At 40.2% G+C, this 15,607-nt stretch overlaps 1 protein-coding gene and 1 non-coding gene across 3 annotated transcripts in view; both read left to right on the forward strand.

Annotated features, from left to right (window-relative positions):
* TAOK1 (TAO kinase 1) overlaps positions 1–12,943 on the forward strand; it is a 172,736-nt gene extending 159,793 nt beyond the window's left edge. Inside the window, exon 21 of one of the 2 annotated variants that reach the window (XM_025361611.1) lies at positions 3,545–12,943. In XM_025361611.1, coding sequence (XP_025217396.1) covers positions 3,545–4,006 — 462 coding nt within the window. In that variant the 3' untranslated portion in view covers positions 4,007–12,943. The remainder of the gene's footprint in view (positions 1–3,544) is intronic. The other variant, XM_025361612.1, reaches the window with a different exon arrangement.
* LOC112610522 lies at positions 4,614–4,803 on the forward strand. Its single transcript, XR_003116407.1, has one exon. It is a non-coding gene; the product is annotated as a U2 spliceosomal RNA (small nuclear RNA).
* Positions 12,944–15,607: the final 2,664 nt, after the last annotated feature.

Here is a 15,607-nt window from a genome sequence, read left to right on the forward strand (position 1 = left end):
ATGCTGTAATCCTAGCACTTTGGAAGGCCGAGGGGAGCGGATCACTTGGTGCTCAGGAGTTTGAGACCAGCCTTGGCAACATGGCGAAACCCCACCTCTACAGAAAAAAAAAAATACAAAAATTAGTTGGGTATAGTGGTGTGCACCTGTCAGCTCCTCTGGAGGCTGGGGTGTGGAGGATTGCTTGAACCTTTGAGGTGGAGGTTGCAGTGAGCCAAGATTGCACCACTGCACTCCAGCCTGGGCGACAGACCAGACCCTGTCTCAAAAAACAACAAACAGACATATTTTTGCATAGGAAACAAATAAAAAATTGCAGAAGAAGCCTGATCACTTGAGATCAGGGGTTTGAGAGCAGCCTAGGCAACATGGTAAAACTTCTCTACCAAAAATACAAAAAATTAGCCGGGTGTGGTGGTGCATGCCTGTTTTTTTTGTTTTGTTTTGTTTTGTTTTTTGTTTTTTTGAGACAGAGTTTCACTCTTGTTGCCCAGGCTGGAGTGCAATGGCATTATCTTAGCTCACTGCAACCTCCGGCTCCCGGGTTCAAGCGATTCTCCTGCTTCAGCCTCCCAAGTAGCTGGGATTACAGGCATGCGCCACCACGCCCGTCTAATCGTGTAGTTTTACTAGAGATGGGGTTTCTCCATGTTGGTCAGGCTAGTCTCGAACTCCCAACCTCAGGTGATCTGCCCACCTCAGCCTCCCAAAGTGCTGGGATTACAGGCGTGAGCCACCACGCCCAGCCAATTTTTGTATTTTTAGTAGAAATACCCAGTTACCCAGGAGGGTAAGGTGGGAGGATTGCCTGAGCCTGGGAGGTGGAGGTTGCAGCGAGCCAAGATCGTGCCACTGGACTCCAGCCGGGGTGACAGAGCAAGACCCTGTCTCAAAAAAAAGCAAAAATTGCAGTAGAATGTGGCAAGATATAATAACATTTCATAAGGTACAGCATAAATACAAAAGTATAGGAGTGATTTACTCTATAGGGGAGGGAAAGTGGGGCAAAGAAATCTCAGGGAGATGGAATAAAGAGTGCTTTCTGAAGGAAGAATAGGTTAACCAGGAACACAAGGAATGTGTAAAGGCGTGGAGAAATGATAAAATAAGAAATATTTGTGAGAAATTACAAACAGGCCAGGATGGACTGGAGTAAGAAGAGTTTGAAAATTGTTAATTCTAAAACATGTTATTAAAAAGGCATTAGAGAGGCATTTTATATGAAGGTTGAAGGAGGACTTAAACATAGATTATTCTTCTCAGGGAAAGATACCAAATGTCTGTATGTCTGTACCATCTTCTTTGAGACTTATTTGCTCCACTTTTCCTCCCCTATAGAGCAAAAAAAAGTTCGATACTTTTTTTTTTTTTTTTTTTTGAGACTAAGTCTCACTCTGTTCCCCAGGCTGGAGTGCAGTAGCCCAATCTTGGCTCACTGCAACCTTCACCTCCCAGTTTCAAGTGATTATCCTGCCTCAGCCTCCTGAGTAGATGGGATTACAGGCACCTGTCACCACTCTCAGCTAATTTTGGTTTTTGTTTTTGGGTTTTGTTTTGTTTTGTTTTGTTTTGTTTCTTGAGACGGAGTTTCACTCTTGTTGCCCACGCTTGAATGCAATGACGCTATCTCGGCTCACCGCAACCTCCGCCTCCCAGGTTCAAGCAATTCTGCTTCAGCCTCCCGAGTAGCTGGGATTACACACATGCGCCACCATGCCCATCTAATCGTGTATTTTTACTAGAGATGGGGTTTCTCCATGTTGGTCAGGCTGGTCTCGAACTCCCAACCTCAAGTGATCTGACCACCTCAGCCTCCCAAAGTGCTGGGATTACAGGCGTGAGCCACCGCACCTGGCCAATTTGTGTATTTTTAGTAGAGACAAGGTTTCGCCATCTTGGCCAGGCTGGTCTCACCTCCTGACCTGAAGTGATCCACCCGCCTCGGCCTCCCAAAATGTTGAGATTACAGACATGAGCCACCATGCCCGGCCTCGATACATTTTTTATTTCTGTAGTATCCTTACAAATATCTTAACCCATTCTATTGCAGTTTTTTATTTGTATTTGCTTCCCATGAAAAAATTTTTGTTCAGTTTGTTTGTTTGTTTGTTTGTTTTGAGATGGAGTCTTACTCTGTTGCCCAGGCTGGAGTGCAGTGGTGTGATCTCTGCTCACTGCAACCTCTGCCTACCAGGTTCAAGTGATTCTTCTGCCTCAGCCTCCCAAGTAGCAGGGATTACAGACGTGTGCCACCACGCCCGGCTAATTTTTGTATTTTTAGTAGAGATGGGGTTTCACCATGTTGGCCAGGCTGGTCTCGAACTTCTGACCTCAAGTGATCTACCCGCCTCAGCCTCCCAAAGTGCTGAGATTACAGGCGTGATCCACCACGCCTGACCCAGATAGGACTTTTGACTTTAACGGAATCATAATTCCACTGTGATATCTAACAGAATTCATAATTTTTAAATGCATGTCTAAATTTCCCCTATTATCGCAAATCCCCAATCCCAGCACTTTGGGAGGCTGAAGTGGGAGGATCATCTGAGGTCAGCAGTTCAAGATCAGCCTTGCCAACATGGTGAAACCCCGTCTCTACTAAAAATACAAAAATTAGCTGGATGTGGTGGCACATGCCTGTAATCCCAGCTACTCGGGAGGCTGAGGCTAGAGAATCGCTTGAACCCAGGATGCAGAGGTTGCAGTGAGCTGAGACAGTGACATTCCACTCCAGCCTGGGCAACAGAGCAAGACTCCGTCTTGGAAAAAAAAAAAACAACTTGATTTTACACATTTAAAAAATATAAATTATACTGATTCCCTGATTCCTAAGGGACATCTCTTTTTATTTTTATTTATTTTTTGTTTTTTATTTTTTTGTGAGATGGAGTCTCACACTGTCGCCAAGGCTGGAGTGCAGTGGCATGATCTCAGCTCACTGCAACGTCCACCTCCCAGGTTCACACCATTCTCCTGCCTCAGCCTCCCGAGTAGCTGGGACTACAGGGGCCTGCCACCACCATGCCTGGCTAATTTTTTGTATTTTTAGTAGACATGGGGTTTCACCATGTTAGCCAGAATGATCTCTATCTCCTGACCTCAGGATCCACCTGCATCAGCCTCCCAAAGTGCTGGGATTACCAGCGTGAGCCACCGCGCCCGGCCTTGATTTTTAAATGTATATCCATAGCGTCAAATAATAGACACTAGAGACTACAGAAGGTGGGAGGGTGGGAGATGAGTGAGGGATGAAAAATTACCTGTTGGGTATAGTGTTCCCTATTCAAGTTATGGGTGCACTAAAAGCCCAGACTTCACCACTACGCAATACATGCATGTAAAAAAATCTGCAGTTGTACCCCCTGAATATATAAAAACTTTAAAAATTTTTTAGGAAAAATTTAAATAAAATTTGAAACTCATGGATAAATGTACATCCATAAAATAGCCACTTCAAAGCTGAATGATTATTACTTCCTTTATTTATAGACTTAAAAAAAATAAATTGGCTTTCATTTTTCTTCCTTCGTCCAATCTCCAACAGATTGAAGAAGAGATGTTGGCTTTGCAGAATGAGCGCACAGAACGAATACGAAGCCTGTTGGAACGTCAAGCCAGAGAAATTGAAGCTTTTGACTCTGAAAGCATGAGATTAGGTTTTAGTAATATGGTCCTTTCTAATCTCTCCCCTGAGGCATTCAGCCACAGCTACCCAGGAGCTTCTGGTTGGTCACACAACCCTACTGGGGGTCCAGGACCTCACTGGGGTCATCCCATGGGTGGCCCACCACAAGCTTGGGGCCATCCAATGCAAGGTGGACCCCAGCCATGGGGTCACCCCTCAGGGCCAATGCAAGGGGTACCTCGAGGTAGCAGCATGGGAGTCCGCAATAGCCCCCAGGCTCTGAGGCGGACAGCTTCTGGGGGACGGACGGAGCAGGGCATGAGCAGAAGCACGAGTGTCACTTCACAAATATCCAATGGGTCACACATGTCTTATACATAACTTAATAATTGAGAGTGGCAATTCCTCTGGAGCTGTCTGCCAAAAGAAACTGCCTACAGACATCGTCACAGCAGCCTCCTCACTTGGGTACTACAGTGTGGAAGCTGAGTGCATATGGTATATTTTATTCATTTTTGTAAAGCGTTCTGTTTTGTGTTTACTAATTGGGATGTCATAGTACTTGGCTGCCGGGTTTGTTTGTTTTTTTAACTTTTGGGGAAATTTTGAAAAGTGGAGTTGATATTAAAAATAAATGTGTATGTGTGTGTGTATATATATACATATATACACATATATTATGCATGTGGTGGAAATAATTGGCTAGATAGGGGATTTTTCTGAACACGGCAAAAATAAAACACAGCAAAGTGGCTTCAGTTATCACTTTTGGGTGTCTGTATCGTAAGAAGTTTCTGAAAAGATGTAAAGCCTTTTTATCCCATATCCCAAATTCTTATGAGCCACTCACAGCAGGCAGCATATGTTGAAATAAGTTATTACTGGTACACACCTGCATCCCCTCACTAATATATTTATTTGTTATTAAATTGATCTGACTTCTCAGCCTCATTTGGACTAAAAAAAGGAAGCAGAAATCCATGAACACATTGCTTCTCGGCCTTTTGGCTAAGATCAAGTGTAGAAATCCATGAACACTAAACGACTGCATTGACTTTTTCAGAGAGTAGAAAACAACCTAGTTTTTTTTTTTTCCTGAATGCTTCATAGGCTTGTGAGTGATTTTTGTCCATTCAGTTGTGCCTTCTTTGTATTACGATAAGATGGGGGTACTTAAGGAGATCACAAGTTGTGTGGATTGCATTAACAAATCTGTGAGCCTTCAATGGGGAAGACCAGAAGGGTGAGAGGGGCCCAGAAAGTTCATATGGTGGGTATGTCCCGCAGCAGAGTGAGGTGAAGCTTACATGTCCTGATGTTTTGTTGCTTATACTGTGATATCTCATCCTAGCTAAGCTCTATAATGCCCAAGACCCCAAACAGTACTTTTATTTTGTTTGTACAAAAAGACATATAGCCAATACAAATCAAATGCCAGAGGTATTTGAATGATGCCATATTTGCAAATTGCCACCTATTGAAATTCTCATCACACTACATAGACATAATTATTATCTCCTTTTGGCTTATGTGATTTTCTGTTTACAAGTAGAATAGCCAATTATTTAAATGTTTAGTTGCCACAGTGAACCAGGAGTCACTGAGCCAATGACTTTACCAGCTGCTGACTAATCCTCATCACCACTGTAGATTTTGCTGCATGTGCAGGTCCTCTATTTTTAATTGCTGTTTTCATTGCTGCAGTACTTTACAAACTTCTAGTTCGTTGAGGCTTAGTGGCCATTTGGCATCAAGTTAACATCACACAATAGGAAACACCACTTCCACAAGTCTCAAGCCTCAGTGCTAAAGTACTACTGAAAAGGAACTAGGAAGTTTGGCCAATTAAGAAAAAAAAAGTAAAAGTAAGTTATAGTGGTCAGGGAATCTCTTGACGAAAGCTAACTCTTTTTCAGGGGGCACATGTTTTGTTTTGTTTTTTGTTTTGTTTTGTTCTGTTTTGTTTTGTTGTACAATGAAGGATGAACCCAATGCTAAAAAGTCAGTTGTTTTCTTGGTTTTCCATTTTTTGTATAGAAATTGAGTTGGAGGTGGGTAGGAAGCTGTGAGTATGACTTGAAGAAAAATATCCTTTTCAATGACAAATCAGAGTTTCTTACAAGTTACTGTCCTGCTCCCTTCCAAGTTGTCTTGAAGAATCCTTGCTGCTAACTCTGGATCCTGCTTCTCCTATAGTCAGGGGGCTCCAAGGTAGAACTCTCTTAAGTCCCTCTCAGTGGCACTCTTTGCCTAGACCAAACTAATGACCAAATAGTAATCAATCTATCGCTGTTGAAATCCTGGTTTTCTCAACCAAATTGTAAGTCTTCCCCAGGTATGTCAGTCGAGTTGCCATGAATCCTCGCCTGTAGGAGTTTCTGAGATTCAGGAAACTGGAAGGAAATTAATGTTTTAATGTAAATGTTTTTAAAACCAAGATCACCATAGAGTTCACACAAAATTTTAGGCAGTGTTTCAAGAAGCACTCTTATGTGTTGTCCTTTCGGCCATGCTCCAGGTCACCAGTTTTTAGGTAAATATGACATGTACTTAAAATATCAGTGAAAGGGGCTTTTGGTTGTCTCAGTATCTTTTTTGCATTCAGGTATTATAGTGTTTCCAACAAATTGAGAAATCTGCGTATTTGGTGTAAAATGATAAGAGAGAGCTTTAGAATTTAATAAAATATCAAAAATATAATTTGATACCCTTAAAAATTATTCATAGATCTGGCTGCTCTGTACTACTGGATGGGTGGAATAGGGAAGCAGATTAGTTTTGCATACAAAACTCTTTCAAACCCAAAATACTACTGGTGGTACATTTTAAAGTCCAGTTGTGGACTTAAATTTAAGTCAAATTGAGTTACTGAGTCCATTCAGATCTCCAGTAGGGTTTTTTATCTAATGTAATTATTTGGCCACCTGTTTTTCATGTAGATCATGACTCTGCCTGGATTTTACCATTAAGTTAATTTTAAAGTATATATATAGTTTACAAAAATGATTCAAATTAATTGGTTTGTATATGTTTGTGAGATCTAGCTTCTGAGGAATCTCATACATGGTAGGAACCATCACAGAGTAAAGCTTGTAGCAGAAAAATTGGAAAGGTTTTGAGATATCCTAGGGAAAGAGCAAGCACTTTCTGGGGAATCAGTGGGCAAATATCAATATTTGATCAAATTAACACTACCTCCTTCCCAGTGTTGGTGTTCACTCACTATATATGTCTTTAAGAAAATTAAAAGTGTGGAAAATTTGTGTAGCATATCAAGAAGTTGTAAATGCTATATCTGGTATCCAGAGGCTGGCTGTAAAAAGTTCCTTGGTGTCACTCTAATCTCCCATTTTTTTGGTTAGCATTTTAAAAATGCAAAGCCACATACTTTGAAATATATTATTCCAAATTGAGCTCCCTTCCCTTTGCACATATTTTTTCCTCCCCTTATTGAAGTCAGCTCAAACCCCAAATTCTAGTATCCAGAAGTATTTTTGTTTGTATAATGTTATCTGAAAAATGTGTTTATATTATATTTTCAGAGCTGCAATTCTTATTTGCCATTTCAATACCTACAGATAAAGAGTCTTACATTTGAAGCCACACACACTGGTGTAATATGCTTAGTACTCTAGGTCAAGGATTTGTTGGTAAATGGAACATTTTAGCATAGTCATTATGATATTTGGTTGCCTTAGACATCAGGCAAACATTCAGTACACTAAAGAAACTATCCTGGACACTCCCTCCCACCTCCACCAGTTTTTTTCTCACCCCCTTTTCAAAAATTGAAAACTCTATGAGTGTCTTTTTCAGACCATAAAGCAGACTTTAGTGACTTTCTATTTCTGTAAATACTAAATGTCTGGCATTTTAAACTTTTATAGAATACATTGTGTTGGACACTGGAATAATACTATTTATTTTCACCTGTGAAAAATGACTTCATTGTACTTGAAACACCTCCTTTGCATTTCTCCATTTGTGCCATTCACTAGTGGAAATAAATTGTATTATACCATGATCTACTGGCTTTTTAAAACTGTGTTAAATATGCACATTTTTGGCACAGCTATTATCATTTGTATGTATATATTGTATATACATATAAGTGTGTGTATAGATAGATGGATGGATGTAACTCATACTGTACATTTCCATCAGGGCACTTAAAGTTCTGTTATTTTTGTTTGGTTTTGTTATTTCAGTCCTCAGTTAAGGCAAGAATGCATGTGTTTCTTAAGAATGAGTACTCTGCGTTGATATTTATGAGAAGGTCGTCATTAGATGCAGTCTTTTCCTTTTTAATCCCCTCTTGGCATTTGTGTGAGTGGAGAGGACGTTAAATAAAATTTGGAATCATAAGTTGCAATGCAGTAAAATGGTGCTGGGGAAGGAGCCGGTTAGTGTTTCTGTGAGTTTGTGTTGTGATGCAATAAAAGATAAGTAATGCAGAGAGAGATGAACCATGGAAAGTAAGAACACTGGTGGTGATTCCTCTGCAAAGATGATTAAAAAAAAAAAAAAACAATACATCACACAATCTTCATGTGCTTTCTGTATGTATTTCTTAGTAGTGATACCATTGATCCTCTTACTTTTTTTACTCCATTAATACTAATAATTATATACTTTGCTGAGGATCAAAACAGCCAAGAAAGGAATTACTGCTAAAACATCTAAGATTCTCCTAAACTGTAACATCAACAGGAAATGGCCACTGGGAGAGAAGGATTTGGTATTGGGTGAGGGGCTTTCTCCCTTTACCTGCCTCTTCTTGCTTGCTCTAATAGTAAGTTCTTTGTGCACCTTCCACCACTTCTGAGCCACTACTATTCAAGTAGAGATTTGCCCCAACACATTAACTTTTTCCTTGGAGGTTTAAATGGCCCTGCATTTTGTCCTATGCTCACAATGTGAAGTGTCTTGTGTATTCAAGTCAAAAAATAGTATGTTTAAGGTATATAAGTGTGAATCTCCTATAATGATGGAAGAAGATATTCTCTTGTCTTAGATAGAAAAGAGCCTTCTCTAAGAGCAGTGTCAAAACTTGGGCTGTCATCTTTGAGCTGTTTACCAAAATGCAGACCATTATTGAAGAAAAACAAATTCTCTATTTTGTTTTCCCCCATCTAACATGATAGTGCCCACAACCAGGTTGTAGCATTGCCTTTTAAAAGAGACTCACTCACTCTTAGTTTTTAAGAACTGGAAATTTCCCATCCTCAGATTCCTTCAAGGATGAAGAGTTGGCTGTACACTTAGCAGACTTGCCTCTTATATGCAAGGACTACTGATTGAAGTCTGTTTTGCTGTGTCTGGTTATGTTGTCTGCACTTTTATGAAATCACTACAATAGGTCTGCATTGGAAATGACTATTAATTTGTAAAGAAGTAAGTTTTATTAAACACTGTCTAGAAAAAGAAAGTGAAGCTGAGAACTCTTCCTTTATTGTACTTTTATATTTTCTGCTGAATTCTGGTAGTTCCTTTAAAGTCATGTTGACTAATGTTTTCCTCCTTGTTTGTATTCAGATTTCCAAAATTTCACTCATACAAGGGAAGAGACTCCATCTGGCTTAATAGTAGTCTTTAAATCATAAGAAATATATAAATTAGCATGCACCTTATCTGCCTGTTGTGGGTTTCTTAAACTTGCACTTCCTACCCACCCAAAGATAGATATCCTTTAAAGAAAATAAAGGCAGAGAATTAAAACTGGGGAGCCATTTACTATGTCACCGTCACTGTTAACTGTTTCCCAGCAATCTAAACTTTTTGAAGTTTCAGAGGTTTTTTGGTTTGTTTTTTGTTTTTTTTTTTGTATATATGTCTGTGTGATTGTATTGTATTGTTTTGTTTTTAAATATACAAGGAATTCTTTAAGTAGAGAAAAAGGTTAATCCTCACTGAAACACCAGGATGCCCACTGGATATACTAATCTGAACATCTGTAGGTAGTTTGTCATGAAAAAGTGGAGAGAAGATGAGACTTTTGAATGAATGAAAAAGGGTATCTTGATGCCCAGAATTCCCCCCAAAGTACGGGTAATTCAACCTGCACAGTTTTGTTTCACTCAAAGTATTTAGCACTTGTGAGTGAAAAATCATGTAATTATCTGTAAATATGTAGCTAACAAATTGACCTAGTTTCTGTATTTTTTTGTTTTTGTACTAAAGTTTATAGGTCTGTGCCAGCTAGAGAGAAGTTGCTGTCATTACCAGTTGTGGTCCTAGCATCTAACCCTGAAACCATCCTAGGTGACATTTTTAGAATTAATACTTAAATGTTGTTAAACGGGGGGAAATAAAGCTTAATCATTGGTCAGGTTTGAGATCTTTTGCAGTGAAATAACTTTATTTAATATAAATGATCACATGTCCTCAATCATGAATGAGGTAGGGAGCCTCTCTCCCCCAGTGGCCATGTTTACAAAAGTGTGTTTTGTCTATAAAGTGCAAGTGTTTTAATGTTTATGTAAATTATGCAGGTGATAAAATGGTTTGGAATTGTTTATTGGGCTCTTTAACTGAATTTTCAAATGAAATGAACTATGCTTATTGCTGGCACATTGATCCCATTTCTGGAACATTACGTATGTTCTTTTGTCATTACCCAATTTAACCTCCCTTTCTCTGATATGCCTTGTAGCCAAAGTATTAAAGGCTGATGAACATAGACGAGGGAAATGCATTTCTTAGAAATCCATGAACTCTCAGTTGTATGCTTTCAGTACTCGTGTTAATATGTTTCTATGGCAACTCTGAGGTCAGTGGTTTAGAAATGAGATACCAGTGTTAATGAAAAGTGTGTGCTCTTTGCTTTTGCATGGCTTGGCTTAGTATCCAAGGTGTATTAGGGCCACTTGAAAGCATGAAGACCAGTTATATAGGGAACAGGATTCTCTCAGTGGCACATTTTGCTTTTTCTGAGCCCCAAATACATTGCCTGGGCATGAACATAGTTACCATAAATTGCACATGGTCATGGAGTGAATTATGTGACTTTAAAGGAGGTAACTGCCCAACATTTGCTGATTCTGGGTGGTCTATGTGACTGTTTGGCACATATCCAAAAACCCAGAGGCTATTGGAACCCTTCCAACCCTTTTTCCTTTGTCATAGACAAGTGTATATATAACTTATCAAGATGTTGGCTGTCCTGGTGTATTGCCAGACAGCTCTCTTTTGGTTCCCATTCCAAATGTGCTGCTGTCCTTCTTTGCATTTCACAATATCAAAGAAACCACCACCCTTCTTCATAACAGCATTTTATGCCTTTTATTCCACATTAAATGGGAATTGTGCCTACTTAGGAGTGCCCCTCCAATTAATTACATGCGTCCAAGAATAATCCAAGCCAGAGACACAAGGTGGGAAAACATTTCAAACAAACAAAAAAAAAGTCCTCTTAAGGCCAGTAATTTATCTGCAAAGGTATTTTATCACACCTTGACACCTTATATATGAGCCTATTAGGAGTTGAAGGTGGTTTCATTGAGTAAAATCCAAGAAAAGAGAAGGATGTGTGTGTGGGGTTTCTATTAGAAGATAATTTTGTTCCCATTTTACCTTTCCTTTTTCAATCCTTCTCTGCTAGAACAGGTTAATTCTCCAAATCTTTTTTTTTTTTTTTTTTTTGGGAAATTTTTACAAAAGCAATGGTTGGATGTAAATAACATTTAAAGTATACTGCACATAACTTCCCCGGACTGTTCCAATCTGATAATTTGTAAATGCTTTAGAGTTTTTTAAATTAACACTTGTGTTGCTAAATCCTATTTATGTAAGTCTGCTAAAGTTTTTTAGCCCACTTAAAACTTAAGACAACCATTTAAATAATGGATGGGTTACTATGAGCAAATTAGCTTTCAGAACCCCCTTGTTTTAGTATATGAAAAAGCCTAATGCGCATTAATGAGGTTGAAGAGACTATGAGAAATATGTATAGTGTATATTTTAAAACAGCTTTGCTTGTATTGTGAAGATTTAAAAACAAACTTGAGATTTCTAACGTAACTATTAACACAGTTTTAACATAAGTTATCCCACTGGGTTTAAGAGCATCTTGAATGTATAATCCTTTTTGTAACCCAGGTTGGTTTCTACTTTTACCAGTCACCCAAACGTATTTATGTTTTTAGTTTTATGTACTCATTTCCCTTTGTTTTCCTCAAACAGCATGATTTTTTTTTGCACATGTAGAAATTTTTTAAAAGAAAGAAATTAGTACATCATTTTCTCTGGATTTTCTTCACTTCCGTCTTCCTTTCTACTAACCCCTTCCTTAAAGGCCATATCACTCCATTTGCATTATTTGTGCAAATGCCAGGGTTGGTTTTTATTTTTATTTTTGCTATTTACCTAAAAAAAGAAAATGCTTCAGTCAATTGCTTTTTTATTTAAAAAAAAAAAAAAAAAAAAGAAAAGAAAAAAAGCTGTAACCTTATCATTTCTGAGTAGACCATTGAGAGATGAATGCACACCTGTAATAGCCCAGGACCAGCTCTGGTGGCTAAAGGGAATATGTTAACTAAGCAAGAGGTTCTTTTCTAAAAGTGGTATCTGTTATCCACAATGTACTTCAGTTATTCCCACAAGTCAGGGGTCCAGATAAAATGAGGGTTATCAGCTAACTGATATGCTATCATTGAGGTTCATCAATGAATTTGTACATTTCTAGTTCCCTTTGGTGAAGGGAAAAATGATGATTTTGCAAGACCTAGATTTTGGCTTGGTTTCTTGCCTCCTTTTTTGGCAGCCTTCATCTTCTCATCTCCCAAACCCCTTGAGCCTGTAGGGTTTTCATAGTGGACAAAGAACTTGTGGTCTTTTAAAACTGGGACTGATATTTTTTTGAGAGAGTATCATGTTGAAAGTGTGATGTTCTACCACTTTACCAATAACTAATTTTAAATACACACTGTCCTCTCGATTTTTGGACCAAACAGACGCTCACAGTGGAGGCTTATCAAGGGTTGCATTGGGGAAGAAGCCTCTCCCTTTCTGTCAGCACCAGCTGGTAAAGGTGACTGTACAGATGTGCATTTTCCTTTTGGTATAAATGGTCCACAGCACTAACTGGTAAGGCTTATTGTACAGTATATTGTCAGTATTCTTCTGGTTCAGCATACCTTATAGTTCATATATAACCTGTATTAATTGTATAGATCGTGCATTTAAAGCTGTTACCAAGTTGTCAGAACATAAGAGCGAAAACAAGGTCATATGTAATATTTTGTTTGTAAGTATCCTTTGTATCATAGCAAAGGAAATGTTTAAAAAAATCAACTGTAATAAAGTAATTTTAGTACACAGTGTCTGTCCAGTTTTTTAAAGCAATTTTATTCCCATGAAGATAAACTCTGTTGAGTGACTGTTGGATAATTACTGAACCTTAGGCAGTGTGCTGAATGTTGGGGTTACAAAAATGGGATTACCACTCAGATGGTAAGAGTGTACCATCTGATAAAGATACAAACCCTCGTCCGGGTGTGATGGCTCGCGTCTGTAACCCCAGCACTTTGGGAGGCTGAGGTCAGTGGATCACCTGAGGTCAGGAGTTCAAGACCAGCCTGGCCAACATGGTGAAACCCTGTCTCTAGTAAAAATGGAAAAATTAGCTGGGTGTGGTGGCGGGCACCTGTAATCCCAGCTACTTGGGAAGCTGAGGCAGGAGAATCGCTTGAACCCGGGAGGTGGAGGTTGCAGTGAGCTGAGATCGTGCCATTGCACTCCAGCCTGGGTAACAGAGTGAGACTCCGTCAAAAAAAAAAAAGACATAAACCCCCTAGGCTAATTGGCTTGCCTCCTGTCTGCCCAGAGTGAAGTGGCCTATTGTGTTCTGGGTGTGAGATTATTCTAGTTGAAATTCTGACTGATCCAAGTTTTTAAGTTTTATTTATACCTTGTGGTCTGCATAACTACAGCTCCGATACATGGAGCCAGAAATGTAAGCAGTTCCCTTGGGTCTTGCACAAAGCCTCAAAAGGTAATCTTATCTGGGCTTATCTCCCTAGATTTGAAAAATCACATTTTAGCCCTGTATGGGGGCAGTAAACCATCAAATCAAGTCCTATTTAAAACCCTGTGACTTTTTTTTGTCAGAAGACTAATTCAGAGGGGGAAATGCTTAGGGGCTGGGATTTATGTTTTTTAATTTAAAAAGAAAATATGGCCAAGCGTGATGGCTCAACCTGTAATCCCAGCACTTTGGGAGGCTGAGGCAGGCAGATCATCTGAGGTCAGGAGTTTGAGACTAGCCTGACCAACGTGGTGAAACCCCATCTCTACTAAAAATACACGGTGAAACCCCATCTCTACTAAAAATACAAAAAGTTAGCCGGGCATGGTGGCGGGCACCTATAGTCCGAGCTACTTGGGAGGCTGAAGCAGGAGAATGGCGTGAACCTGGGAGGCGGAGCTTGCAGTGAGCTGAGATTGTGCCACTGCACTCCAGCCTGGGCAACAGAGCGAGACTACATCTCAAAATAAAATTAAATAAATACATAATAAAAATACAAAAATTAGCCAGGCGGTGGGTGCCTGTAATTCCAGCTACTCAGGAGGCATAGGCAGGAGAATTACTTGAACCTGGGAGGCGAAGGTTGCAGTGAGCCAAGATCAGGCCACTGCACTGTGACCTGGGTGACAGACCGAGATTCCATCTCAAAAAAAAAAAAAAAAGAAAATAGCTTTTGGGTTTTTTGTTTGTTTTTTGTTTTTGAAGCAGCCTCTCTCTGTTACCCAGGCTGGGTGGTGTGATCTTGGCTCACAACAACCTGTGCCTCCCAGGTTCAAGTGATTCTTGTGGCTCTCAGCCTCTGAAGTAGCTGGGATTACAGGGGTGTGCCACCTCGCCCAGCTAATTTTTGTATTTTTAGTAGACATGGGGTTTCTCCATCTTGGCCATGCTGGTCTTGAACTCCTGACCTCAGATGATCCACCTGCCTCGGCCTCCCAAAGTGCTGGGATTACAGGCGTGAGCCACCACACCCAACCAAGAAAACAGTTTTAAGTACCATTTTTTAAAGTATAATTTAGGGTACCTACCATATTGAAAAGAAGACTTAAAGTGGCAGTTTTTTAACTCCTAGGATGTCGATATTAAACTATTTTGAGATTAACATTTATATAGTGTTTAATTTGCTTGCCTCAAACAGCTGTGTGGCAGCCAGATGCAGTGGCTCATGCCTGCAGTCATACCACTTTGAGAGGCTGAGGTGGAAGGATTGCTTGAGACCAGGAGTTTGAGACCAGCCTGGGCAACATAGTGAGACCCTATCTCTACAAAAAAATAATAAAAATATTAGCTAAGCATGGTGACACATGTCTGTAGTCCTAGCTACTTGGGAGGCTGAGGTGGGAGGATCGCTTGAGCCTGGAAGGTTGAGGCTGCAGTAAGCCATGATCATACCACTACATTCCAGCCTGGGTGTCAGAGCTAGACTTTGCCTTGCAGAGCCAGAATTAGACCCCAGACCTCATCTCCAGTATTTTCAATATACCCACCTGAATTTGGAGTAACTCAATGGGATTAAAACACAAGATTTCTACGGCATAGAGGTTCACACCTATAGTTCCCCCTACTCGGGAGTAGGATGGGATGAGGTGGGATGATTGCTTGAGCCCAGGAGTTTGGGGTCCAGCCTGGGCAACATAAGGAGATTCCGTCTCTAAAAAAAGATTCTGGCCGGGCGCGGTGGCTCACGGCTGTAATCCCAGCACTTTGGGAGGCCGAGACGGGCAGATCACGAGGTCAGGAGATCGAGACCATCCTGGCTAACACGGTGAAACCCCGTCTCTACTAAAAAAATACAAAAAACTAGCCAGGCATGGTGGCGGGCGCCTGTAGTCCCAGCTACTCGGGAGGCTGAGGCAGGAGAATGGTGTGAACCCGGGAGGCGGAGCTTGCAGTGAGCTGAGATCCGGCCACTGCACTCCAGCCTGGGTGACAGAGCAAGACTCCATCTCAAAAAAAAA

This window comes from Theropithecus gelada, chromosome 16, assembly GCF_003255815.1.
Source record: "Theropithecus gelada isolate Dixy chromosome 16, Tgel_1.0, whole genome shotgun sequence".
In the NCBI taxonomy this organism is placed as follows: domain Eukaryota; kingdom Metazoa; phylum Chordata; class Mammalia; order Primates; family Cercopithecidae; genus Theropithecus; species Theropithecus gelada.